This window comes from Lepus europaeus, chromosome 13 (assembly GCF_033115175.1).
Source record: "Lepus europaeus isolate LE1 chromosome 13, mLepTim1.pri, whole genome shotgun sequence".
NCBI lineage: Eukaryota > Metazoa > Chordata > Mammalia > Lagomorpha > Leporidae > Lepus > Lepus europaeus.
In genome coordinates, this window is record NC_084839.1 from 7,457,259 (window position 1) to 7,483,842 (window position 26,584).

Here is a 26,584-nt window from a genome sequence, read left to right on the forward strand (position 1 = left end):
CCAAATGGTCGCAACGGCTGGAGCTGGGTCGATCCGAAGCTAGGAGCTTCTTCCAGATCTCCCACTCAAGTGCAGGGGTCCAAGGACGTGGGCCATCTTCCTTTGCTTTCCTAGGCCACTGCAGAGAGCTGGATTGGAAGTGGAGCAGCCTGGACCCAAGCCAGTGCGTATATGGGATGCCAGCTCTGCAGGCTGCAGCTTTACCCATTATGCCACAGCGCCAGCCCCCAACACAATCTCCTTTTAAGTCCAATCTTTTTTTCTTTATTGCCCCCAGAATTTCTAGTGTTGTGAACTCTTACATTATAGATAAGTGTATTAAGATTTTCTCAAACAACAAACTTCTCAAGTCAAGTACTACAGGCTCCTTGATAACTGTGTATTTTTTAAGTCAACAACCACCCTATACTGAAAACAGTTCCACCACTTGTTTCTTATTTTAAATACACTCTCCACGCCTTACCTTCTGGAGGTTCTATGTCTACTAGTCCTTTGGGAACCAGCTCTTCATTATCCACTTTTACATATCCACACACTTTTGGAGACTGCAAACGTGAAACATTCTTAATATCTTCAGATTTATAAGCTAGTATTCTTTTGTCTTCAGGATTGTTAACAAATCTCCAAAGTGGCTATAAGGGGAAATATGATTGAGATATAAAATACAAGACTTCCTAATAATTACATTAAATTCTTACAACTGTCTTTGCTTGTTCTTAGATAACATTCTTTTCCAGGTTATAAACTGACAGGTCATTTTATCCAAAATAAATATCTCAATGGTGAGCATGTAAAATTTCTATGCTGGTAAATACATGGATTATTTGAATTATTATTTTATCTGTACAGAAAAAATATTTTGTACAGGGTCTGAAATTTTTTAGAAGATACAGAAGACAAAAGTGCATATCTTTTCCATTCAGAAATACCTCTGCAATGCCTACTGTATACTGGCAGCCTTGCAGATGAAGGCGATACAACAACGAAGCCAAGACAAGTCTCCTGCTCACATGACGTTTTCATTCTAATTTAACATCCAGGTATTTGACATCTTTCTGTCACGCTGGGCTTTGCCCACAAGAAAGGACATTTTCACAAGAGAAGGCTATAAACCTGCAACAATGTGCCTGAAACTTATTACCAGTGTAGGAGAAACAATTTTTTAAAAATACTGAGAGGCAGAGAGATACAGACTGCCAGGCAGAACAAGCACCCATCTGCTGATCCATTGCTCAGACGTCTGACACGGCTGAGCTCCTCCCAACTGGGAAGCTCAGACCCACCGACTCGGGTTGCTGCCTCCCAGAATGCACCCTGCAGGAAGTCGGATCAGAAGGGAGATGCAGAGGTACCAAATGGCAGCTTTAACTGCTGCACCAATGTCTACCCTCCTTATAGAACGTTTTACTTCAGGCCAGCGCCGTGGCTTAACAGGCTAATCCTCCACCTTGTGGCGCCGGCACACCAGGTTCTAGTCCCGGTCGGGGCACCGGATTCTATCCCGGTTGCCCCTCTTCCAGGCCAGCTCTCTGCTGTGGCCCGGGAAGGCAGTGGAGGATGGCCCAAGTCCTTGGGCCCTGCACCCGCATGGGAGACCAGGAGAAGCACCTGGCTCCTGGCTTCGGATCAGCAAGATGCGCCGGCCGCAGAGGCCATTGGAGGGTGAACCAATGGCAAAAAGGAAGACCTTTCTGTCTGTCTCTCTCTCTCTCTCTCACTATCCACTCTGCCTGTCAAAAAAAAAAAAAAAAAGAATGTTTTACTTCAAAATTTAGAAAACAATTGAGCATTAATGGCATATTAGATAAATAAATAGTACATTTGGGGCTGGCTGTGGCATAGCAGGTAAAGCCACTGCCTGTGCCGGCATCCCATATGGGCACCGGTTCAAGTCCTGGCTGCTCCTCTTCTGATCCAGTGCTCTGCTATAGCCTGGGGAAGCAGAAGATGGCCCAAGTCCTTGGGGCCCTGCACCCACACGGGAGACCTAGAGGAAGCTCCTGGTTCGGATCAGCACAGCTCTGGCCACTGCATCCATCTGAGGAGTGAACCAGTGGATGGAAGACCTTTCTCTCTCTTCCTCTCTAACTCTACCTTTCAAATAGATAAATCTTAAAAATATATATATATGTATATATATAACATTCCAATGAGACAATAAGCAGTCTTTTTGTTTAAAGGTTTATTTATTTATTGATTTGAAAGGCAGAGTTACAGAGAGGCAGAGGCAGAGGCAGAGACTGAGAGAGGTCTTCCATCTGCTGGTTCACTCCCCAGATGGCCGCCACAGTTGGAACTGCATCAATCCCAAGTCAGGAGCCAAGAGCTTCTTCTGGGTCTCCCACGTGGGTGCAGGGGCCCAAGTAGTTGGGCCATCCTCTACTGTTTTACCAGGCCATAGCCGGGACTTGAACCGGCACCACTGCAGGCAGTGGCTTTGCCTGCTATGCCACAGCGCTGGACCCCTAGCAAGCAGTCTTTACTAAAAATCCTAACTTAGAGCTATAATAAACATGAAACAATGTTCACAATTATATTGTTAAATGAAAAATATGTGAAGACAAAACTACATATAGTTTGACTCTAATTTTGCAGGAAATAACAGTTGGTAACAGAGTACATCAAAAAATTAAAAGCAAGCTTATTTTGGTGTAACACATTTTGAAAACCATGCAATTTTTTCACAACACGCCATTTCTCATAAACTTTTTGAAGACCCTTCACATGACCACCTTCATTTACGTGTATACACACAGAAAAAAGGTGGGGGTCGCCATCATGGCATAGTAGGCAGAGACGGCCACCTGCAGCGCCAGCACCCACATGAGCAATAGTTTGAGTCCTGGGTGCTCTACCTCCAACCCAGCTCCCTGCTAAAGGCCTAGGAAGGCAGCAGAAAATGGCCCAAGTGCTTGGGTCCCTGAACCCCCGTGGGAGACCTGGAAGACGCTCCTGGCTTTGGCCTGGCCCAGCCCCGCCTGTTGTGGCCATGTGGAGAGTGAACCAACAGATGGAAGATCTGTCTCTCTCTCTCCGTAACTCTTTCAAATAAATAAATCTCTTTTTAAAACTTTGGAAAAATAGTCATCAAAATGTCCACAGTAGTTATCTGTCCAAGTATTAAGATTTTCTCAGTTTTGTGATGAGCATGTTTTAAAATAAAATTATTTGTTAAAAGTGAACTGATCAAGCAAATTTAACACAGCAGTGATTGATCTGCCTGGCTCCTTCATCTGCTCCTCAAGTTCTGAATTTTCCTGGCATGCCCGACACCCAAAACTGACATCAGATGGCCAGACAGTGTGAACGTGTCACCATGTTGAGCTGCTGGTAACTCCATCCCAGAACTCAGATGTTGACAGTATCTGGAGGAAGAACCTTTGTGGAATTATTGGGCCACGAGAGCACTGCTGTCACAGGAGTGGCTTTGCTGTAAAAGCTCTCGGTGGCCCACACTGTAGCACAGCAGGTTAAGCCGCAGTCTGCAGCACCAGCATCCCACAGGAGCACAGGTTCGGGTCCCAGCTGCTCCACTTCCAATCCAGTTCCCTGCTAATACACCTAGAAAAGCAATAGCAGCAGACGGCCCAAGTACTTGGGCCCCTGCCACCCACATGGGACACCCCAGTGGAGTTCTAGGCTTCTGGCTTTGGCCAGGCCCAACTCTGGTCGTTGTGACCATTTCAGGAGCAAACCAGCAGATGGAAGATCGATCTCTCTATTTACTTTCTCTCTCTCCCCACCATCCCCATAACTCTTTCAAATAAATAAATAAATACATAAATATTTAAAAAAAAAAAGCTCTGGCAATCTTGCTGTCTCATGGTATGACACTCTCCTCTGTGTTACAGTGCGGCAAAGAAACACTCCAGAGATGCAAGGCAGATGCCAGAAACACACTCCTGGGCTTCCCAGCCTCCAGAACCATGAGCTAAATAAATTCTGTGCTTCATGTCTCGCTGGGCTGGGCACACGTTATGACACAGTGGGTTAAGCTGCCGCCTACAACACCAGCATCCCAAAAGAGTACTGGTTCAAGTCCTGGCTGCTGCACTTCCAATCCAGCTCCCTTCTAACGTGCTTGGGAAAGCAGCAGAGGATTGTAGTTGGGCCCCTGCCACTGACATGGGAGACCTGGATGAATCTCCTAGCTCTTGGCTTCAGCCTAGCCCAGCCCCAGCTGTTGCAGCAATTTGGGGGAGTGAACCAGTGGATGGAAGATGTGTATATGTGTGTGTGTGTGTGTGTACGTATCCCTCTTTCTGTAACTCTTTCAAATAAAATAAGTGAATCCTTAAAAAATTACTGGGTCTCAAGTATACTATTAAAGCAACAGAAAACAGACTAGAATTATAAATATTAATAGACTACAGCATATTGCAAAGCCTTAAGATTTTAAGATTTATTTTATTTATTTGAAAGGTAAAATGATAGAGATCTTCCATCTGACAGTTCACTTCCCAAACTGCCACAACAGCCAGGTGACAGGAGGACACAAGCCTCAGCCATTTTAGTTCGCATTCCCCAGCCCTCTCAAGAGACCAATTTAGTCTGATTCCCTATTGTTCTCCACTCCACCCCCTGCACTGTTCCCCAGGCTTCGAAGCCAGAGGGCCACACCTGAAATACCTGTATGGAAAAGCTCACCTCTGCCTAGCACCCTCACTTCCCGCCACTAGCCCACCTAAGACAGAAATGGCCCAGTCCCTGGGGTGTTTGGTCTGTGTGCACGCTGGCAGCTGGTCGACCTTTGCAAGTTTATTTTCTTTGAATAAATTTTGTCTGGCTACAAGTTCATATTCTGTTTCCTCTCTGATCTGCACTCTTTTTTCTTACACCAGGTGCCAGGCAAAGCAGAAGCCGGGATCCCAGATCTTCATTTGGATCTCCCACGTGGGTGGCAGGGGCCCAAGTACTTGGACCACCTTCCATTGTCTTCCTGGGCACATCAGCAGGGAGCCGGATTGAAAGTTTGAGCAGCTGGAACTCAAGTATGCACTCCAATACTGGATGCCTATGTCACAGGAGGTTAGCTCAACTCAGTGCACCACAACACTACCCCTGTAAGTTATTATTTTTTTTTAATGAAGATTTGTGTCTTTATTTGGAGACAGAATTAGAGAGAGAAGCAGCAGAGACAGAGATCTTCCATCCACTGGTTCACTCCCCAAATGGCTGTGACGGCCAGAGCTGGGCCAGTCTGAAGCCAGGAGCTTCTTCCAGGTTTCCCAGGTGGGTGGCAAGGGCCCCACAACTTGGGTCATCTTTCACTTGATTCTCAGGCATATTCACAGGAAGCAGGATTGGAAGCAGAGCAGCTGGGACTTGAAGCAGCACCCATTTGGGAAGCCAGTCTTGTATCTGCTACACCACAATGTCCACCCCATCATAGATTTCTGTTCACAGTGATGCACAGACAAAAGACCAATGGTCATGTGGTTCGGATGCTATTAAAATGTACATTTAGGGGCTGGTGCTATGGTACAGCGGTTAAGTCACAGCCAGTAGCACCAGCAGCCCATGTTGGTACAGGTTCAACTCCTAGCTGTTCCATTTCTAATCCAGGTCCTTACCAATGCACCTGGGAGGGCAGCAGAGGATAGCTCAGGTCCTTGGGCCCCTGTACTCACATGGGAGACCCGGAGGAAGTCCTGGCTCCTGGCTTTGGCCTGGCCAGGCCCGGCCCTGCTCGTTGCAGCCGTTTGGGGAGTGAACTGGCAGATAGAGCATCTCTCTCTCTAACTCTGCCTTTCTAATAAATAGATCTTTGAAAAATAAAATAAAATGTATGTTTACAGCACTAGGCCCCTATGTTACACCTACCAGCACTCAAATATTCCTACTTCTTCTGACCAATCTTTTTTTTTTTTTTTTTTTTTTGGATAGGCAGAGTGGATAATGAGAGAGAGAGAGACAGAGAGAAAGGTCTTCCTTTTTGCCGCTGGTTCACCCTCCAATGGCCACTGCGGACGGCGCATCTTGCTGATCCGAAGCCAGGAGCCAGGTGCTTCTCCTGGTCTCCCATGCAGGTGCAGGGCCCAAGCACTTGGGCCATCCTCCACTGCCTTCTCGGGCCATAGCAGAGAGCTGGCCTGGAAGAGGGGCAACCGGGACAGAATCCGGCGCCCCGACCGGGACTAGAACCCAGTGTGCCGGCGCCGCAAGGCGGAGGATTAGCCTGTTAAGCCACGGCGCCGGCCCCATCTGACCAATCTTAACTGCAGTCCTCACAGGTGATCTGCTTTTCTGTTATCAAACACTATCCAGAGAATTCTTATTTTTCAAAAAACACAGAATCAACTTCCAACCACAAATAATATGGCAAACGTTGTGAGTTCCTGATTAGTTTCTGGCAAATGGATAATCATCTGATACAAGTGTGGCATTCTGGTCTTGATTTTTTTCTGCTACTATGTCAATGGAACAGCAGCCAGAGACTGAGTTTCCTCTTTGAGCTTCTCAGACTATCAACTGTGTCCTTTAAAAAAAAAAAAAAAAAGCTTATTTCTTTGAAAGTCAGAGTTACAGAGAAAGAGGAAAGATGGAAAGACGGAGAGAGAAATCTTCCATCAGCTGGTTCATTCCCCAGATGGCTACAACAGCCAGCGCTGAGGGAGGCTGAAGCCAGGAGCTTCATCTGGGGCTCCCACGTGGATGCAGGGTCCCAAGCATTTGGGCCATCTTCCACTGCTTTGCCCAGGCCATGAGCAGGGTGCTGGATTGGAAGTGGAGCAGCCGGACACGAACTGGCACCCAAAGAATGCCGACGTTGCAGGTGGTGGCCTCACCCACCACGTCACAACGTCAGCCCCAAACTATGCCTTTTGTTGATCTGGCATTCCAGAGTGTCCAGCACAGAAACAGGGAAACGGGGAAGCTAGATCTCACCTTCATTTCTGGGAATATTTACATCTATGGTAGGAATAGTAGAGAATCAAAAACAATGAGTCTGGACGGAAAAAGGTTTCCTCTAGCCATAGCCACCCCACACTGGTTCAATCATGGTACTCAGAGACACGGAGCTTGGGGTGGGCATCAGGCCCAGCAGCTGACCTGCCCCATCCCCTATCAGTGCCTGGGCTTGAATCCCCGCTGACCCAGCTCCTGATTCCAGCTTCCTTCTAGTGCACACCCTGGGAGAGAGCAGTGATGGCTCAAGTAATTGGGTGCCTGTCACCCAAATGGAAGATAGGAAATAGATTCCCAGCTCCTGCCTTTGGCCCCAAAGGTCACAGCAGGCAATCTGGGGAGTGAACTAACAGTAAGGAACGCTCTCTCACTCTCAACATTTTTTAAAAATAAAAAGAATAAAAAACAGTCAAAAATTTAAAAAAGCAAAAAACAAACAAAAAAAAAACGGGGTATTTCATGTCAGCTCCTTAGAAACAAACTATTCTTTAAAATCACCTGTTTTCCTAGTTTTAAAAAAAAAAAAAAAACTATAAATACAAAGAGAAAGGAAATAGGTATAATTAATATTCACCTTTTGCCCTCTTAAAACAACTGAGAAGCTTTTTAAGAATCAGAGATAGAAGCTACTAAAAAAAAAGTTCACATGTAGAGTTACCTCTATATTATATTCTGCCCCATCAGTGTTGATGCGTATTGTGACATCATCATCGCCTATGTGGGCCAGAACCCTAGAATCAGGCTCACCTTTAGAGAAAAAATAATTTTCATTAAAAATATGTACACTAAATAATACACAATGCACTAGTGTCAACGAGTCATCCAAACACACCAGCAGAACAGAATTCTCCCTAGGGCTCTGCAACTGAGAAACTGAAGTCCAGAGTGAAACTAGGTAATTCTCCCTTCCCAAGGAAGAGCTCCAAGACCAATAATCTGAAATCTATTAATTTCCCAAAAAAGAACCATGGATTTTCTTCTGGAATAACTTTACCTCTCTGAGTAAGAAATAATGAGAAGAAAGCAGAATGCGAGGTTTTGGAAAGTATTCCACACAGGCCTGGAACTGTGCAGTGGGGCTGCAATGCCATTTCTTTTTTCTTACCACAGAAAATGCTCAAAAATTAAACTAATCATTTATGTACCCTCTCAAATACATAATAGGCTCATACAGCAAATTATCTGACCTCCTGGATACCTTGTTTAAAAGCTCCTAAGGATGGGAGAGGCTGTTGTGGCAGAACAAGTCAAGCTACCACTCGGGACGCCCACCACCGTTTCAGACTGCCAGTTCCAGCCCAGCTCCTCTGCTTTCAACCCAGCTGCCTACTAATACAAGCCTGGGAGGCACCACATGATGGCCCAAGCGGGTGGGCCCCTGCCACCCATGTGGGACACCCAGATGGAGTTCTGGCCTCCTGGCCTCACGCTGGCCTGCTCCAAGCCCCAGCTGTTGCAAACATTTGGGAAATGAGCCAGCAGATGAAAGATTCTCTACCTTTCAAGTAAATAAAAGTAGAGTCAACCTTTTCATTCTTTAAAAAGATTTATTTATTTGAAAGGTAGATTTACAGAGAGGCAGGGGAGAGGGAGAGGGGGAGAATGGGAGAGGGGGAGAAGGAGGGAAGGAGAGGGAGGGAGGGAGGGAGGGAGGGAGAGAGGTCTTCCATCCACTGGTTCACTCCCCAAAGGGCTGCAACAGCCAGAGCTGTGTGTTTCCTATGCAGGTGCAGGGGCCCAAGCACTTGGGCCATCTTCTACTGCTTTCCCAAGCCACAGCAGAGGGCTGGATCGGACGTGGAGCAGCCAGGACATGAACCGGTGTCCACATGGGATGCCGGCACTGCAGGCAGCAGCTTTACCTGCTACACCACAGCGCCAGCCCCGACAACTTTTTTTTTTTTACTCTCATAAGGAAATCTACAATCCCTGCCTAAAGACAAGAGGTTAAATTCTTATCACTTGAGAGGAAATTGTAATCATTAACTGACTAGCCAGTGTGACATGCTAGACAAGGTCCATTTCCTCCCGTTAGAATGTTTCTCCTCCTAATATGCACAGCTCAAATAAAATGAGCAAAGAATACTACCTCTACGAAGCTCTTCCCCACCACCACCAAAAAGGAATATGCAACCAAGTTAGACTTGTGGCTCTAACCCCCAGACATAAGGGCAAGTGAACCAGCTCCATACTGACCAACCACATGTCCAATGAAGAAGTCCTGCCACTTCACAGCGTACTCGCTTTCATCTTTACCATCCACCACCACGACCTTGAAATTCTGTGCAAAGCGTTCAGTACTTGATGTCAGGTATAATTTAAAATGCCTAAAGAAAAAGGTATTCATTCAGATTTTATATCTAAGCAATGAAAATCTAACTTTTAAATTTTCTTAAAAATTTAAGAGTTGATACTAATAAACTGCTATGCAAGTTATAATTAACGTTTCACTAAGTCCCTAGAGCAATGCATCTCCTACAGACAAGTGGACTAATCGGTGCAGCTGCACAACCTTGGCAGACCAAACGACACTGCGCCGGGAAGAAGAGATTGAGAGCTAAGGCACTCATCTTTCTTGGAAACTCTGCAGGATAAGGAAACACACCTGGAGTTCTACGTACCTCAAAACCTTATTATGAGGACTAGTACTATTTATATTACTAACTGAACACCTATCAGTGCAGGCACCTGTATGTATTATCTCCACTGGACACAAATCAAAGCTGAGGCTTGGAAGTCAATCAGCACACGCAAGGCTACACAGAAAGTCAGTAACGTTACTGAGTTACTTCAAACCCCTGTGCTGGGCCAGTGCTGTGGCACAGCAGGTTAACACACTGGCCTGCGGCGCCGGCTCCCACATGGGCGCCCTTTCCAGTCCCGGCTGCTCCTCTTCCGATCCAGCTCTCTGCTATGGCCTGGGAAAGCAGTAGAAGATGGCCCAAGTGCTTGGGCCCCTGCACCTGAGCAAGAGACCCAGAAGCATCTCCTAGCTCCTGGCTTTAGGTCAGCAAAGCTCCAGCCATTGTGGCCATCTGGGGAGTGAACCAGTGGATGGAAAACCTGTCTGTCTGTGTCTCTCTCTCTGCCTCTCTGTAACTGCGCCTTTCAAGTAAATAAATATTTTTAAAAAACAAACAAACAAACAAAAAAACCTATGCTATGCTGCCTCTAGCCATCAAGCTGGGTATTATCCTATGGGAAAATTCTCATTGCTGTGCAAAGTAAATATATTGATAAACATATTTAAAAGCACTCACGCTTTTTGCTTCCTTCTCATAGAACTCATATTCTTAAAAAGTCCACAACGACCATGAGGAAAATGCAAGGTTTCCAACACAGAAACCATGCATATATACTCCAGTTCTTTAGTTGGTTTAAACATTTTTAATTTCAGAGTTGTTGTTTTCTGGCTCAGTACTTTTGTTTCTATGTATTTCAGTCCCGACATTTTTAAAAACTGGGAGTGCTATTCTGGTGTGGGTTTACATTTCTCTGATGAGTGGTAACCTGAGCATCTTTTCATACACTTCTGCCCACTGCGGAGTGGGGAGGAATGTCCACTCAAGTCATCTGTCCTTTTTTTAATGGGTTAATTTTGCTATTGAGTTAAAGGTGTTCATTATATATCTCGGATATGAGTCCTTGTCAAATGCAAGCTTTGCAAACATTTTCTCCCATTCTTTATGTTGCCTTTTCACTCTGTTAATTGGTGCTTTTACTCTGCAGGAGTAGGATTAGGGCCTATGCTGTGGCGCACCAAGATAAAGCCCCGGCCTGTAGCGCTTACATCCCATATGGGCACTGGTTCGAGTCCTGGCTGCTCTACTTTCGAAGAAGCTCCTAGCTCCTGGCTTTGGCTTGGCCCAGCTCCAGTCATTGTGGCCATTTGGCGAGTGAACCAGCAGACAGAAGACCTCTCTCTGTCCCTTACTCTCTAACTCTGCCTTCCAAATAAACAAAATAAATCTTTCAGGGCCGGCACTGTGGCACAGTGGGTTAATGCCCTGGCCTGAAGCGCCGGCATCCCATATGGGCGCTGGTTCAAGACTCAGCTGCTCTACTTCCCATCCAGCTCTCTGCTATGGCCTTGGAAAGCAGCAGCAGATGACCCAAGCCCTTGGGCCCCTGCACTCGGGTGGGAGACCCAGAAGAAGCTCCTGGCTTCAGATTGGCACAGCTCTGGTGTTGCGGCCAGCTGGGGAGTGAACCAGCAGATGGAAGACCTCTCTCTCACTCTCTCTGCCTCTCCTCTTTCTGTGTAACTCTTTCAAATAAACAAACAAATCTTTAAAAAAAAAAAAAAAAAAAAAAAGAGTAGGATTAGTTTTGAGGTGGTCCCACTTGTCTATTTTTGATTTGTTGCTTGAAATTCTGGAGTCATATCCAAGAAACCATTGCCATGCAGTTTTCTTCTCATGGTTCCCTTTAGGAGTTTTCAGTTTCAATTCTTACATTTAAGGTATAATCCATCTTGAGTTTTTATCTTTTTGCATGGAATATCATTGGGTCCCAATTTCACTTGTTTGTGTGATGCTACCCTGCATTTCGGCACCGTGTGTCAGATTATTCTCTTTTGATTGTTCTTGATAACCCTGTGGAAGACTGTTCACCACGTTCACTTGGTTTAGCCCTGGGCTACTGTCTACGCCTGGGCTTTTGTACCGCCTGTGGCTTTGTACTCTCTGTATTTTCAAGTCAGGAACCATGATGCCTTCGGTTCTTTCTCAACAACGTCTTGGCTCTTTTGGGTCCCTCGTAATTCCATTATTTTCAGGACTGCTTTGTCTATTTAAGGAAAAAATGCCAATAAGATTGTAATAGGCATTTTACCGTATCTTTAATTTGAATAGTATGGACTTTTTAAGAAAATGTATTTATTTGGGCCGGCGCCACGGCTCACTTGGCTGTTCCTCCCCGTGTAGTGCCGGCACCCCTGGTTCTAGTCCCAGTCGGGGCACCGGATTCTGTCCCGGTTGCCCCTCTTCCAGTCCAGCTCTCTGCTGTGGCCCGGGAGGGCAGTGGAGGATGGCCCAAGTCCTTGGGCCCTGCACCCGCATGGGAGACCAGGAGAAGCACCTGGCTCCTGGCTTCGGATTGGCACACTCGCCGGCCGTAGCGGCCATTGGTGGGGTGAACCAACGGAAGGAAGACCTTTTTATCTCTAACTCTGCCTGTTAAAAAAAATAAAAAATAAAATAGAGAAAATTCTACAAGTAAAAATGAATGTATATTATTAAAAAAAAAAAAAAAAAGAAAATGTATTTATTTGAAAGGCAGAGGGACAGAGAGGAAGGGACACAGAAAGAGATCTTCCATCCTCTGGTTCACTTTCCAAATGTCCACAACAGCCGGGACTGGGCCAGGCTGAAGCCAGGAGCCCAGGACTCCATCCAGGTCTCCCATGCAGGTGGCAAAGGTCCAGGCACTTGGGTAATCCTCCACTGCTCTCCCAGGCAGGGTACTGAACCAGTGCTCCAACAGGGATACCAGTGTCACAGGTAGCGGCTTAATATAATGCAATCCATCACTGGACCCAACATAGACATCTTAATAGTAAGTCTTGGGGCCAGTGCTGCAGCTCACTAGGCTAATCCTCCACCTGTGGCACTGGCATCCCGGGTTCTAGTCCCAGTTGGGGCATCAGCTCTGTCCTGGATGCCCCTCTTCCAGTCCAGCTCTCTGCTGTGGCCCGGGAAGGCAGTGGAGGATGGCCCAAGTGCTTGGGCCCTGCACTCACATGGGAGATCAGGAGAAGCACCTGGCTCCTGGCTTGGGATCGGTGCAGCGCGCTGGCCGTAGCAGCCATTTGGGGGGTGAACCAATAGAAGGAAGACCTTTCTCTCTGTCTCTCTCTCTCTCTCACTGTCTAACTCTGCCTGTCAAAAAGAAAAAAGAAAAAATAGTTAAGTCTTGGGGCCAGTATAATGGCACAGCAGGTTAAGCAGCCACTCACAACGTCAGCATCCCAAATTGGCAACATTTCCAGTCCTGGCTGCTATGCTTCTGATCCAGTGTCCTGCTAATGCTCCTGGGAAAGCAGAAGGCGGCCCAAGTGCTTGGGCCTCTGCTACACAGGAGGGAGACCTGGATGGAGTTCCAGGACCTTGCTTTGGCATGGCCCAGTCCTGGCTGCTAAAACCATCTGGGGAGTGAACCAGTGGATAGAAGATACCTCTTTTTCCCTGTCTTCTTTCAAATAAACAAATCATTTTAATAATTAATAATAGTAAGCCTCTCCATGGGGAAAAAAATAACTGGGGTGGTGAGCAAAACTTTTTCAATCATTATTTGCAAGGCCTTCTCAATGTGTCCATGAATGCCACAAACAAGAGAGGTATGTTATTCATGAGCCACGGGAACACACTCTGTGGGCTGCGGTGCTGACGATATGAAGTGTTACTTCCCCGTGGGTTTGCGTAAGTCCTTAAACTGCCAGGAAGAAATGCAGACTGGAACTGTCTCCATGGCAACAAATATTTTTAACTTCTTGAACATGCAAGATAATTTTAGTTTGCTTGTGGTTTTTTAATGGTCAGAAGGCAGACACATGCAACATTATTTCATGAAACCTTGGGACATTTGCTCCTGCTGTCCCGAACACTTCTCTTCTGACACCAGCCCAGCTGTCATTTCTTCACCTTCAGTTTTGCTAAGAGCTTTGAATAGAAAAGCAAACCTCCTGTAATGCCTTATTATTCAGTCTTAAAGCTTTCCATGAGTGTAATACTACTTTTGCTTAGTGTTCTTTCCAAAAAAATAAAAAAAAAAAATCACTGGAATTGCATTCTTTATGTTCTATATGAAAAGTCTGCTCTCTAGTTAAGACTAAGTGACAGTCAAATTCACATTTTCCAATCTTAGATTTTGTGCTATGTCAGTCAAAATTTCTTTTACTTTTTACTCTCAAACTTATGTGCTGTCGGGGCCGGTACTATGGCACAGCAGGTTAATCCTCTGCCTGCAGTGCTGGCATCCCAAGTGGGCACCGGTTCAAGTCCTGGCTGTTCCACTTCCAATCCAGCTCTCTGGTAGGGCCTGGGAAAGCTGTAGAAGATGGCCCAAGTCCTTGGGGCCCTGCACCCACGTGGGAGACCTGGAAGAAGAAGTTCCTGGCTCCCTGCTTTGGATCGGCCCAGCTCCAGCCATTGTGGCCATTTGGAGTGAACCAGCAAATGGAAGACCTCTCTCTCTCTCTCTCTTTGCCTCTGCATTTCTGTAACTCTGCCTTTCAAATAAATAAATGTTTTTTTAAAAAAATTTTTTGGCCGGCGCCGCGGCTCAATAGGCTAATCCTCCGCCTTCCGGCGCTGGCACACCAGGTTCTAGTCCCGGTCCGGGCACCGATCCTGTCCCGGTTGTCCCTCTTCCAGGCCAGCTCTCTGCTGTGGCCAGGGAGTGCAGTGGAGGATGGCCCAAGTGCTTGGGCCCTGCACCCCATGGGAGACCAGGAGAAGCACATGGCTCCTGCCATCGGATCAGCGCGGTGCACCGGCCGCAGCGCGCCTACCGCGGCGGCCATTGGAGGGTGAACCAACGGCAAAGGAAGACCTTTCTCTCTCTCACTGTCCACTCTGCCTGTCAAAAAAAAAAAAAAAAAAATTGAAAAAAATTAATTTTTTAAAAAAATAATGTCATTTTCATATAGACTCCCTTCATTTTTCTGACTTTCACTTCAAGGATTTACAGTAATTACAGACTCATGCTAACCAGTGTGGATTAACATTATTTCCTATTTTTTTTTAAGATTTATTTATTTGAAAGTCAGAGTTACACAGAGAGAGGAGAGGCACAGAGAAAGAGAGACAGACAGACAGACAGACAGGTCGGTCTTCCATCAGCTGGTTCACTGCCCTGTTGGCCACAAACCAGAGCCAGGAGCCAGGAGCCTCCTCCAGGTCTCCCACGTGGGTGCATTTTCCATGATCCATTTAGTTGGTCACTTCCATTCTTTTAACAATTCTAGCCCTCCTCAAACAATCTGAGAGGGAGAACTCTCTCCATGTCTCCCCCCGTCACTCTGCTTTTCAAATTAAATAAATCTTTTAAAAAATAATCTGAGATGTCTTACTTTTGAGGAGAAACATTTTTCTCCCCAAAAATGCTGATAAAATTATATTTTAAAAAAGTACCAATGCAGTATTTGCAGCCTCTTCACTACTTCAGAGTAAGAATATTTCTTGACTTACAACAAAGAGGAAACGTAACTTGCAAGGCAACTTTGAAACAGCTTCTTACTCTCATAAAATCACTCTGGGGCAGATGTGTAGCACAGCTGGTTAAGCTGCCACTTGCAACACCCACAACCACTGCAGAGCAACAGACAGTTCAAGTCCCAGCTGCTCTGCTTCCAATCCAGTTCCATGGTAATGCACCCGGGAAAGCAGCAGAAGTTGGCCACAGTACCTGGGCCCTTGTCACCAGCCCAGATTATCAATACCCAGACACAGTCAAGGCTCCTGGTTTCAGCCTGGGCCAGCCCTGGCCATCGGAGCCATTGGGGAGTGAACCAGCGGATGGACACTCTATCGTTTGCCTTTAAAGATTTATCTGTTTGAAAGGCAGACTTACAGAAAGGAAGAGGCAGAGAGAGATCTTCCATCCGTTGATTCATTCCCCAAATAGCTGCAACAGCGGAGCTGGGCTGATCTGAAGCAAGGAGCCTCGTCCAGGTCTCCCACATGGGTGCTGGGACCCAAGCCCTTGAGCCATCTTCTATTGTTTTCCCAGGCCATAGTAGAGAGTGGGATCAGAAGTGGAGCAGCCAGGTTTCTAAACCGCACCCATAATGGGATGCTGGCACTGCAGGCTACACCACAGCACCAGTGGCCGCCCCCACCCAAAAGTCATTTTTAACTCTTAATACAATCTCTCAGCATTTCTTTTTCTTTTTTTTTTTTTTTTTTTTGGACAGGTAGATTTAGACAGTGAGAGACAGAGAAAAAGGTCTTCCTTCCGTTGGTTCAACCCCCAAATGGCTGCTGCGGCCAAGGACTTGGGCCATCCTCCACTGCCCTCCCAGGCCACAGCAGAGAGCTGGACTGGAAGAGGAGCAACCAGGACAGAATCTGGAGCCCCGACCGGGACTAGAACCCGGAGTGCCGGCACCGCAGGGGGAGGAACAGCCAAGTGAGCCGCGGTGCCGGCCCTTCTGTGTTTTCCACCTCTAATATTAATGATTTTCCCCCAATCCTGGCCCCATTATCTAAAAACAGACTGCACATCCACCATCACCACCAACTAATGAGTGAATTCCCACACAAGACCAGCCCTAACATAAACTGATCATTTCAGCTACCTTAGTCTCACTTTCTCTGTTGTTCTGCCTTTCAAATAAATAAATAAATAAATAAATAAAGCTTTTAAAGAGGAAAAAAAGCTTTACACAATATGATACAGGGGACAGGACTCAGAGTCTGATAAATGCACCTCAAACCCTGCCTTGGTCTTTCAAAAATTTATTATTTATTTATTTGAAAATCAGAGTTACAGAGAGAGAAGGAGAAACAGGGCTCTTCCATCTGCTGGTTCACTCCCCAAATGGCCACAACAGCTGGGACTGGGCCAGGCAAGCCAGGAGCCTGGAACTCCATCCAGGTCTCCTGTGTGGGTAGCAGGGGCCCAAGCACTTAGGCCATCTGCTGCTGCTTTCCCAGGCACATTATCCGGGAGCTAAATCAGAAGCTGAGCATCCGGGGCCGGAACCAGCGCTCCCATGTCATGACAGTGTTGCAGGTGGTGGCTTAACCTGCTGCGCCACAACGCAGGCCCCTCCTATCTTTGTCTTCATCTCTAAACATAGGTATTCACCTACAAGTGGAAATAAAACCACCTATCAGCTCAATGGTTTTGAGGGTTAAATGAAATAACTTACGTGGTACAAAATTCTCATAGGCTGGTACACACATTTCACATTAAACATTTAAGATGGGGCTGACATTGGGTGCAAGTTAAGCTACCGTCCACAGCAGCAGCACCCATATCAGAGTGCCAGTTCAAGTGTGGGTGCTCTGCTCCCCGTCAGGCTCCCTGCTTTAGCTTCCCCCAGCCCAGTCGTTTTTGGTTTTGGTTTTGGTTTTTTTTTTTTTTTTTTTTTTTTTAAATTTTATTTATTTGAGAGGTAGAGTCACAGAGAGAGGGAGAAACAGCGAGAAAGGTCTTCCATCAGCTAGTTCACTTTCCAAATGTCTACAAGGGCCAGAGCTGCGCTATCTGAAGCCAGGAGCCAGGAGTTTTTTCCAGGTCTCCCAAATGGTTCAGGGGTGCAGGCACTTGGGCCATCTTCCACTGCCTTCCCAGACCATAGCACAGAGCTGGACTGGAAGTGGAGCAGCAGGGACTTGAACCAGTGCCCATACAGGATTCTGGAGCCACAGGTGGAGGCTTAGCCCACTATGCCACAGTGCCAGGCCCTAGTTTTGTTTTGTTTCTTTTTAATATAGTGACACTGCTTTTTTTTTTTTTTTTTCTTTTTAATATCTATTTATTTGAAAGGCAGAGTTACAGAGGCAGAGAGAGAGAGAGAGAAAGAGGTCTTCCATCCTCTGGTTCACTCCCCAGATGGCCGCAATGGCCGGGGCTGGGCTGATCCAAAGCCAGGAGCTTCCTCTGGGTCTCCCATGCAGGTGCACGGGCCCAAGGACTTGGGCCATCTTCTAGTGTTTTCCCAGCCTCATTAAGAGAGAGCTGGGTTGGAAGTGGACCAGCCAGGACTCGAACTAGCGCTCATGTGGGATTCCCGCACTGCAGGCGGCGGCTTTACCCACTATGCCACAGCACCAACCTCAACTTTTGTTTGTAATATTGGACAGTTTCCTAAAATGACTTTAGAAAATTACTGACTAGATTTAAATCTGTAATACTACAGAAACAATACTAAAATCACTGCCATGGGACCAGTGACCCAACATCCTACATCAGAGTGCTAGTTCAAGTCTTGGTTCCTCTGCTTCTGATCCAGCTTCTTGCTACTACCCCAGGTATAAATGGCCCAAGTAATTGGGCCCCTGCCAGCCAAGTGAGAGACAGATGGAGTTTTCTGGCTCCTGGCTTCGTCCTGGCCCAGCCTGGCTGCTGCAGCCATTTGGGGAGTAAACCAGCAAATGCAAGATCTCTCTCTCTCTCCGTAGCTTTGTCATTCTGCCTTTCAAATAAATGAATCATAAATAAAATTACTGCCCAATCACTGCATGCTATCAAGTCAGAGAAACTCAAAGAACACTAAAGTCTGGACACAGCTCACAACCATGCTGTGGGATCCTGAACAAAGTCTTTATCTCTAAACCTCAGTATCTTCATATGTAAATAAAGACATTTAGGACATGGCTGATGGTTCTAATATGGCATCAAAAATATAAGGTAATAGAAATACTTTATTAAAATCCTTTGCCAGCATCTCATAAACACGCTATCATCACAAAAACTCTGGAACACCCATTTACTTTTTTTAAATGTTCATCCCTTTTAATTTTAGAATACGCCTTATAAAACAATATTTTACAGACTGTAACAATTACAAATCTTTAAAGTGTAATTCCTAACAATTCAGGGGATACCTTTATTTTTCTGCTTTTGCCAAACCAAGCCCCCAACTGCCCCCATCCTCTGAATAATTCAAATTACCTTTTCAAAGCTGAAAAAGTTAGTAGTGTTTCTAAATGTGTCGAGGCCTGCAGATCCCTTTTCCTTACGGAGTGCTGCTGGATGTTAGAGAGAGAGAGGATGTCGTAGTCCGAGAGCAGAGAGTCAAGCTCCTCTGAAACAAAGGCAGAAAGGTTATTAGCACCCAGACCGACCATTCAGCTGCACCGACATCGGGGGAGAGCACCAGACGGCAGACCCATTCTGAGGAGATAACGCATTATTAGCGGAGCATTCTTACAAATAAAGAAACCAACTCTAATGAAGACCTAACTTCCAGTTTCTAGAACATAAAGGGGCTGGATGTTGCCAAGTTAAACAACAACTGGAAGAAGCAATCAGCCACACCTAGAATGTCAGAATTCCTGCAGTACAAAGGATCCAATTTCTTCAGGAAATAAATGGCATGGGGAAAAAGGGAGGGGCGGGAACACAGCAGATTTCCGAACACAGCAAGCAATTGCTACGCGTGAATCCTTCCGGATCCTAGAACAAACAAATCAACTCCAAGGAGACAAGTGAAACACTCAGAGAAATCCGAATGTGGACTATGTATTAGATCCTAATAATTTTCGTGTCTGGAAGCGTGTATTACACAATGAGATAATTTCTAAGTAAAAACGTATCTGCCCTGTGCATATGAACTTCTAGTATCAAGGCCGGCGCCGTGGCTTAACAGGCTAATCCTCCGCCTTGCGGCGCCGGCACACGGGGTTCTAGTCCTGGTCGGGGCGCCGGATTCTGTCCCAGTTGCCCCTCTTCCAGTCCAGCTCTCTGCTATGGCCCGGGAAGGCAGTGGAGGATGGCCCAAGTGCTTGGGCCCTGCACCTGCATAGGAGACCAGGAGAAGCACCTGGCTCCTGGCTTCGGATCAGTGCGATGCACCGGCCGCAGCGGCCATTGGAGGGTGAACCAAAGGCAAAGGAAGACCTCTCTCTCTCACTGTCCACTCTGCCTGTCCAAAAAAAAAAAAAAAAAAAGAACTTCTAGTATCAAAGTGGCCAATTTGGTCTTTTCCTTGCCAAAATGTTAACAGCAATTCCTTATCAGTTGATGTGTTACAAAAAAAGAGAAACAAATGCACTAGTGGCCTTAGAAACCAAACCAGGGGAAAAAAATCTTTTATAGAAAAATCACATATTCCAAATTAAAGAGCAAGAAAGTGGTAGTATCCTTATCACTGCTGTCCTCAACACACACAGTACATCAACCCATACATACCAAGACATGATAAAGCCATGCTAATCTCAACCATGAAAAAAAAAAAAAAAATCCAACAGGAATTATTTTACCAGATTGAGTCAGCACCTAGGAAAAGCAAAGACAGACTTGTCTCCCAAGATAGAAAAAGAACAAATAAGTTTTTATTTGGTATAGACAAAAGTAAATGCAATCAAATATCTGCTACACCTAAAAATCACTTTTCATCAACAAGAACTCTGATGCTGCCTCCAAAATCAGGATTTTTCAGAAGAAAACTTGGGAGCCTTGAGCTTCTTTAAAAACCGTCTACAAGGGGCAGTGTTAAGCCTCCTCCTGTGGTGCCAGCATCCCATGTGGGCACCGGCCCGAGACCTGGCTGCTCCACTGCTAACGTGGATGTGCTCCCTGCACAAGATTGCTGAAGATGGAAGAAGCTCCGAGCTCCTAGCTCCGGCCTGGCCCAGCCCCAGCCGTTGCAGCCATTTGGGGAGTGAACCAGCCGATGGAAGACCTCTCTCTTCTCTCTGTAACTCTGCCTTTCAAATAAACAAACAAATCTTCAAAAGAAATAAACTGTCTATAAATATTTGGACTGATGCTTCACATCTCTCTAACAAACACCACTGCAGAGGCAATGGTATACACAAAATCACTCCAGTGGAATTACCATGTCCTCAAAATATAGCCGAAGCTTAAAATACACGTTTATTACTACCGATGTTAAATGTACTCATAAAACCAGTTTTAAAAGGCAGGATCAAGCCAATACTTTTCTTCCACGTTCTCCCCAGTATCCTCAACTGGTCTGTTCGTTAGTGTATTCGCTCACTGTTCTGAGTCAGGCAGTGGTGTGAGTGCTGAAACATGGCACAGGATAAAGTCCTGGTCTTTTAATGTGGGAATGGCAGCTGGTGCACAAAAACTGTGCAGTATGTCCAAGAGGTGCACGTTAAAGAAGAGAAAAGAGAAAAGGAATGGGAAAGACTAGTTTACACAGTGGTGAAAGGAGGCACAGGGCCTGACTGTTACCTAACAGTCAAACAAACTTGAAGAAAGCAAGGAGCCAAGCATGCCATCTGATCAAAGGAAATGGGATCCACATCCAAGGTTCTAACGCAGGGTAAGATTAAATAAAGTGGTAGCATTTTCACACTTGCAAGATATGATTCCTTTTATGTTCACACAATTTCCTTTTTAATTTAACCCACAGGAAAGCTGTTTCAGAAGGCGTCAATCATTGTTACGCCAGTGGATGGTGGTTGATGATCTGACTCAATATAATGCCTGATGGTGCCGATGGAAATCTTCAAGAAGCTAACCACTGATTTAAGGAGTTCTGATTGCTCCCTGCAAGGTACTGCGCTAGTGTTGTATTGCATTTTCTACACAAACTTCCCTGGGGTGATTCTCACTTTACAGGTGAAGAAACAGACCAAGACCATAAAGCTAAGAGAACACTGAATGTGGCTGTGTTTTGCTTTTTGGCTTTTTTTTTCTATTTATTGTATTTATTTGAAAGCCACAGTTAGAGACAGAGAGAGAGGTCTTCCATCCACTGGTTCACTCCCCAAATGGCGACAACAGCCAGGGTTGGGCCAGACTGAAGGCAGGAACCAAGAGCTTCATCCAGGTCCCAAGCACTTGGGCCATCCTCCACTGCTTTCTCAGGCACATCAGCAGGGAGCTGGATGGGAAGTGAACAGCTGGGACTAGAACAGGTGTCTGTATGGGATGTTGGCATCGCAGGCAGCAGTATTTATCCACTGCACCACAACACTAGCCCCTGAACGGGGTTTTGAACTTGGGCCTGCCTGGTTGAAATACCCAAGCATTAATGATGTCATAGCTTTGAAACTCTAAAAAAAATAGCCTAGTTCTTCTGGGAACTTCTACACCTTGGCTTACGACTTTGACATGTCAATTAAATTTGACTTCTCCTCCTGAATTCTAAAGTCCTTTGTTTACACCTTATCTTCTGTCACTTTTTTATGATATATTTGTCTAATCTCACGAGATTATGAAATGGCCAAATGGGTGCTGTTTTATTCTTAGTCTCTTTACCTAACAATATTCAGCGTAGCACCCTGCTCGTTTCAGCACCCATGTTCATCATCTACACGAATCCTCAGAGCTGAGCTGCCAGTACCTCTGCTCGCCAACTTCCCTGATACAGGTTGCTACATGAACTCAGTTTCATGCAAGATCACAATCACTCCCACTGGCTCAGACACTCAGCCTGGATACTGCAGTTTCGGTGTCAATGACACAGGCCAGCAGTTCTCAGAGGAAGTGCCCACACCAGCCACATAGCATCACCCCAACCTGTGAGAAACGCACATGTGCAGGTCTCCCTCAGATCTGCTCCAGCAGAAATCCTCAAGGCAAGCGCCAGCAATCTCATCAACAGGCCTTCCAGGTGACTCGTGAGCACCTTCGAGTCTGAAATCACCAGACGAAGCTAACAGAAAGAGCTCAAAGCATTCAGCCTCGCATTATTTTTAAAAAAACTAGGAACAAGACAAATTGTTAACTGAGAAACAGCTAGATAAGTTCCAGCACTTCCAAAGAAAGGGGAAAAAATCCTAACGATTTAAAATGTGGTTTACGCCGGCGCCTGTGGCGCCAGCACCCCAGAGTTCTAGTTCCAGTCGGGGCACCAGATTCTGTCCCAGTTGCTCCTCTCAGTCCAGCTCTCTGCTGTGGCCCGGGAAGGCAGTGGAAGATGGCCCAGGTGCTTGGGCCCTGCACCCGCTTGGGAGACCAGGAGAAGCACCTGGCTCCTGGCTTCAGATTGGCACAGTGTGCTGGCCAAAGCGGCCATTTGGGGGGTGAACCAACAGAAAAAGGAAGATATTTCTGTCTCTCTCTCTCACTGTCCACTCTGCCTGTCAAAAAAAAAAAAAAAAAAATGCGGTTTACAACAGGCTTTTATAAACAGGGGAAATCCTTAATGCTATAATGTTATCTAAAGAAAGGTGGATTTAGGGGCCGACACTGTGGAGTAGCGGGTAAAGCTGCTGCCTGCAGTGTCGGCATCCCATATGGGTGCCAGTTCGAGTCCTGGCTGCTCCACTTCCGATCCAGCTCTCTGCTATGGCCTGGGAAAGCAGTAGAAGATGGCCCAAGTCCTTGGGCCCCTGCACCCACAATCGGGGAGTGAACCAGCAGATGGAAGACCTCTCTCTCTCTGCCTCTCCCCTTCTCTTTGTGTAACTGACTTTCAAGTAAAATAAACAGGGAGGGAGGAGAGAGGGGGAGAGCAAGAGAGCGAGAGAGAGGGGGAGAGAAAGGTAGATTTTAAAAACTATTCACAGTGCACGATCTTAACTGTAAAAACAGGCCAGTGAGGGGGTGGGGGAGAGGGGGAAATTGGCAAAGCAGTTAAAACACCTCTTGAGATGCCGACATCATACATTAGGGTGCCTAGATTGGAGCCCCAGCTTCACTTCCAAGTCCAGCGTCCTGCTAGTGTGCACCCTGGGCGGCAGCTCGGGTCCCTGCCGCCCATTCAGGAGACCTGGATTGAGTTTCTGGCTCCTGACTGCAGCCTGGCCCAGCCCCAGCTATTGCAGCTATTTGGGGAGGGAACTAGCGAATGGAAGAGCTCACTCTCTCTGCCTTTCAAAGAAAATAAATTTTACATAAACAATAAAAATAGGCTTAGAAAAAATAAGAGCAAAATAGATGGGAAATCTCTCTCTACCTTTCAAATAGGGAAAAATAATATTTAAAGAGAAAATGAACAATTTAATTCAAAAAGTCAGAGTAGAATATTTGGTTACGTACCCCTCCCACCCTCCCTGGTCTCTACCAAGTGCTCCAGTCTAGTTTCCCCAACTTGGGCTCTGGTCTAGAAGTCCTCAGAGATCCTAGCCCCCTTCCTCACTGTTTTATTTATTATTATTTATTTTTAGTTACTGGAAAGGCAAAGAGATCTTCCATCTACTGGTTCCCTCTCCAAATGCCTGCCACAGCCAGGGCTGGGCCAGGCTGAACCTGGGAGCTGAGAATTCAATCCAGGTCTCCCACGTGGGCAGCAAAGACTGAAGCACTTGAGCCCTCACCTGCTGCCTCCCCGGGTCCGCATCAGCAGGAAGCTGGAGCTGGCAGCAGAGCCAGGACTCGAACCCAAGTATTCCAATACGGAAGGAAGGAGGGATCCCAAGCAGTGATCTAACCTCTGGGCCTAACGCCTGACCCCTCACTGCTTCTGTACCGTTCCCATCGCTCACCTCTACCCGCCCTCCTTTCCTGCACACCCATCCAACACTATCTGCTCTTTCCATCAGACCCCACTCATTTGTTCAACAAATACTGAGAAATTATATTTTTATACTATGACACTGGGGGAAGGACCAGCACACGAGAGATTCAAGTTTGCCGCTTGCTAAGAGAAAGGTAGTTTCAGGAAGTTCTGGAAGCGGCATTATTTTATTTTTTTTTTTTATTTTATTTTTTTTTTTATTTTATTTTTGACAGGCAGAGTGGACAGTGAGAGAGAGACAGAGAGAGAGGTCTTCCTTTTGCCGTTGGTTCACCCTCCAATGGCCGCCGCGGTAGCGCGCTGCGGCCGGCGCACCGCGCTGATCCGATGGCGGGAGCCAGGCGCTTCTCCTGGTCTCCCATGGGGTGCAGGGCCCAAGCACTTGGGCCATCCTCCACTGCACTCCCTGGCCACAGCAGAGAGCTGGCCTGGAAGAGGGGCACCGGGACAGGATCGGTGCCCCGACCGGGACTAGAACCCGGTGTGCCAGCGCCGCAAGGCGGAGGATTAGCCTAGTGAGCCACGGCGCCGGCCGGAAGCGGCATTAAAGACAGCACCAAGAGGAGCAGGTGGCAGCCAGAGAAGGGAAAGAGGGAAGTGCTAGCAGTGGACGTAACATGTGCTGACTCCACAGAAACACGGAACAAAACCCCAAAAGGTGAGCCCAGTGAGCTGAGGAGAGCAGCACAAGAACCCTAGGGAAGAGGCCAGCTCCCCTAAGCCAGCGCTGTGGCACAGTGGGTTAAGCAGCCGCTCGCAACACCAGCATTGCACACCTGAGCAAGGGCTTGAATCCCAGCTAATGCACCTGGGAAGGAAGCAGAAGACGGCCCACATACTTGGACCGCTGCTACCCATGTGGGAAACCTAGATGGAGTTCCTGGATACTGATTTCAACCTGGCCCAGCCCTGGCTGTCGCAGGTATTTGTGGAGTGAAACCACTGAGGAAAGATATCTGTGTCTCCCTCTCTACTGTTCTTTCAAATAATGTATCTTTAAAAAACATAAAGGGGCTGGTGCTATGGCGCAGCGTATTAATGCCCTGGCCTGAAGCGCCGGAATCCATATGGGCACCAGTTCAAGACCCGGCTGCTCCACTTCTGACCCAGCTCTCTGCTATGGTCTGCGAAAGCAGAAGATGGCCCAAGTCCTTGGGCCCCTGCACCCGCATGGGAGACTCGGAGGGAGCTCCTGGCTATGGATCGGTGCAACTCTGGCCATTTTGGCCAATTGGGGAGTGAACCATCAGATGGAGGACCTCTCTCTCTCTCTGCCTCTCCTCTCTGTGTAACTCTTTCAAATAAATAAATCTTTTTTAAAAAAATAAAAAGTTCAGGTCACGAAGGGCCATGGAAGAAAATTAAGGATTTTGACTCGAGCTGCAGTTAAGTTTCACTGTACCTTCACTGTGGCTAGAGGAGAACAAGAATGGAATCCGCGAAATCGGGAAGAAATCACAGAAAGACTCCCAGTTTTCTGCCTTGGAGACCAGGGTAGGTAATAGCATCACTCACTGAGAAAACACACAGGAAGGAAAGCCGTGGGGAGGGGTTGACCAACAGGGACATCAGGCACAGTGTCACATTCCATCTTGTTCCTTACAGTCTGCAGTCACCCTGCTCACTGACACAGCACTTCTTCTGCACTCTGTCTGTCGTTGTGCTACTGATAAGCAGTTTAACTTAGGGCAGGAGAGCAAAGCTAGTTACTGCAGGAGTCTAAACCCTAACATCAACAGTAAACGGCAGCTGACCCTTTGACCCTTCTGAATGCTCTCGAGGAGGAATAAAGAGAAAACCTGACCTTCAGCCCTCCAATAAACCTGCCTATGGCTTAGGATGCGGACTGCCTACAGAAACCCTGATAAAACTTCCATCCCACCCTTCTCTAGTGCCTGAACTGTTCTGTCTCTGGGATGAGCTTTTATGGCCACTGACTTTGGTACAATGATGTAACATATATCCATAGTTCTTCCACCAAACTCAGAGTCAACATTTTTAAGCTAACTTTGTTTTAAAAAATTATACATAATTTTATATGTATATAAACACATACACATATATGCGTAATTATATGTAACTGTCCCAGTGTATTTGAGGGCAATATTAAAAAAGCATTACAGGGGAGAGAGAGAGGGACACAGGGAGGAAGGGAATACTATGTTCACAGAATTGTATCTACAAATCACATTGAATTTTAAAAAAAAATTTTTTTTTTTTTTTGACAGGACAGGCAGAGTGGATCGTGAGAGAGAGAGACAGAGAGAAAGGTCTTCCTTTTTGCCGTCGGTTCAACCTCCAATGGCCGCTACGGCCAGCGCATCTCGCTGATCCGAAGCCAGGAGCCAGGTGCTTCTCCTGGTCTCCCATGCGGGGGCAGGGCCCAAGCACTTGGGCCATCCTCCACTGCCTTCCCGGGCCATAGCAGAGAGCTGGCCTGGAAGAGGGGCAACCGGGACAGAATCCGGCGCCCCAACCGGGACTAGAACCCGGTGTGCCGGCGCCGCAAGGTGGAGGATTAGCCTGTTGAGCCACGGCACTGGCCAAAACTAACCTTGGCTCAATAGG

The 26,584-nt window shown here is 46.7% G+C and overlaps 1 protein-coding gene across 1 annotated transcript in view; it reads right to left on the reverse strand.

The window, feature by feature from the left end:
* ADAM17 (ADAM metallopeptidase domain 17) overlaps nt 1-26,584 on the reverse strand; it is a 58,093-nt gene that overhangs the window by 25,557 nt on the left and 5,952 nt on the right. The window contains exons 2-5 of the mRNA XM_062208934.1: nt 18,532-18,664; nt 9,106-9,236; nt 7,568-7,656; nt 464-632 (exon numbers count right to left, since the gene is read on the reverse strand). Coding sequence (XP_062064918.1) covers nt 464-632; nt 7,568-7,656; nt 9,106-9,236; nt 18,532-18,664 — 522 coding nt within the window. The remainder of the gene's footprint in view (nt 1-463; nt 633-7,567; nt 7,657-9,105; nt 9,237-18,531; nt 18,665-26,584) is intronic.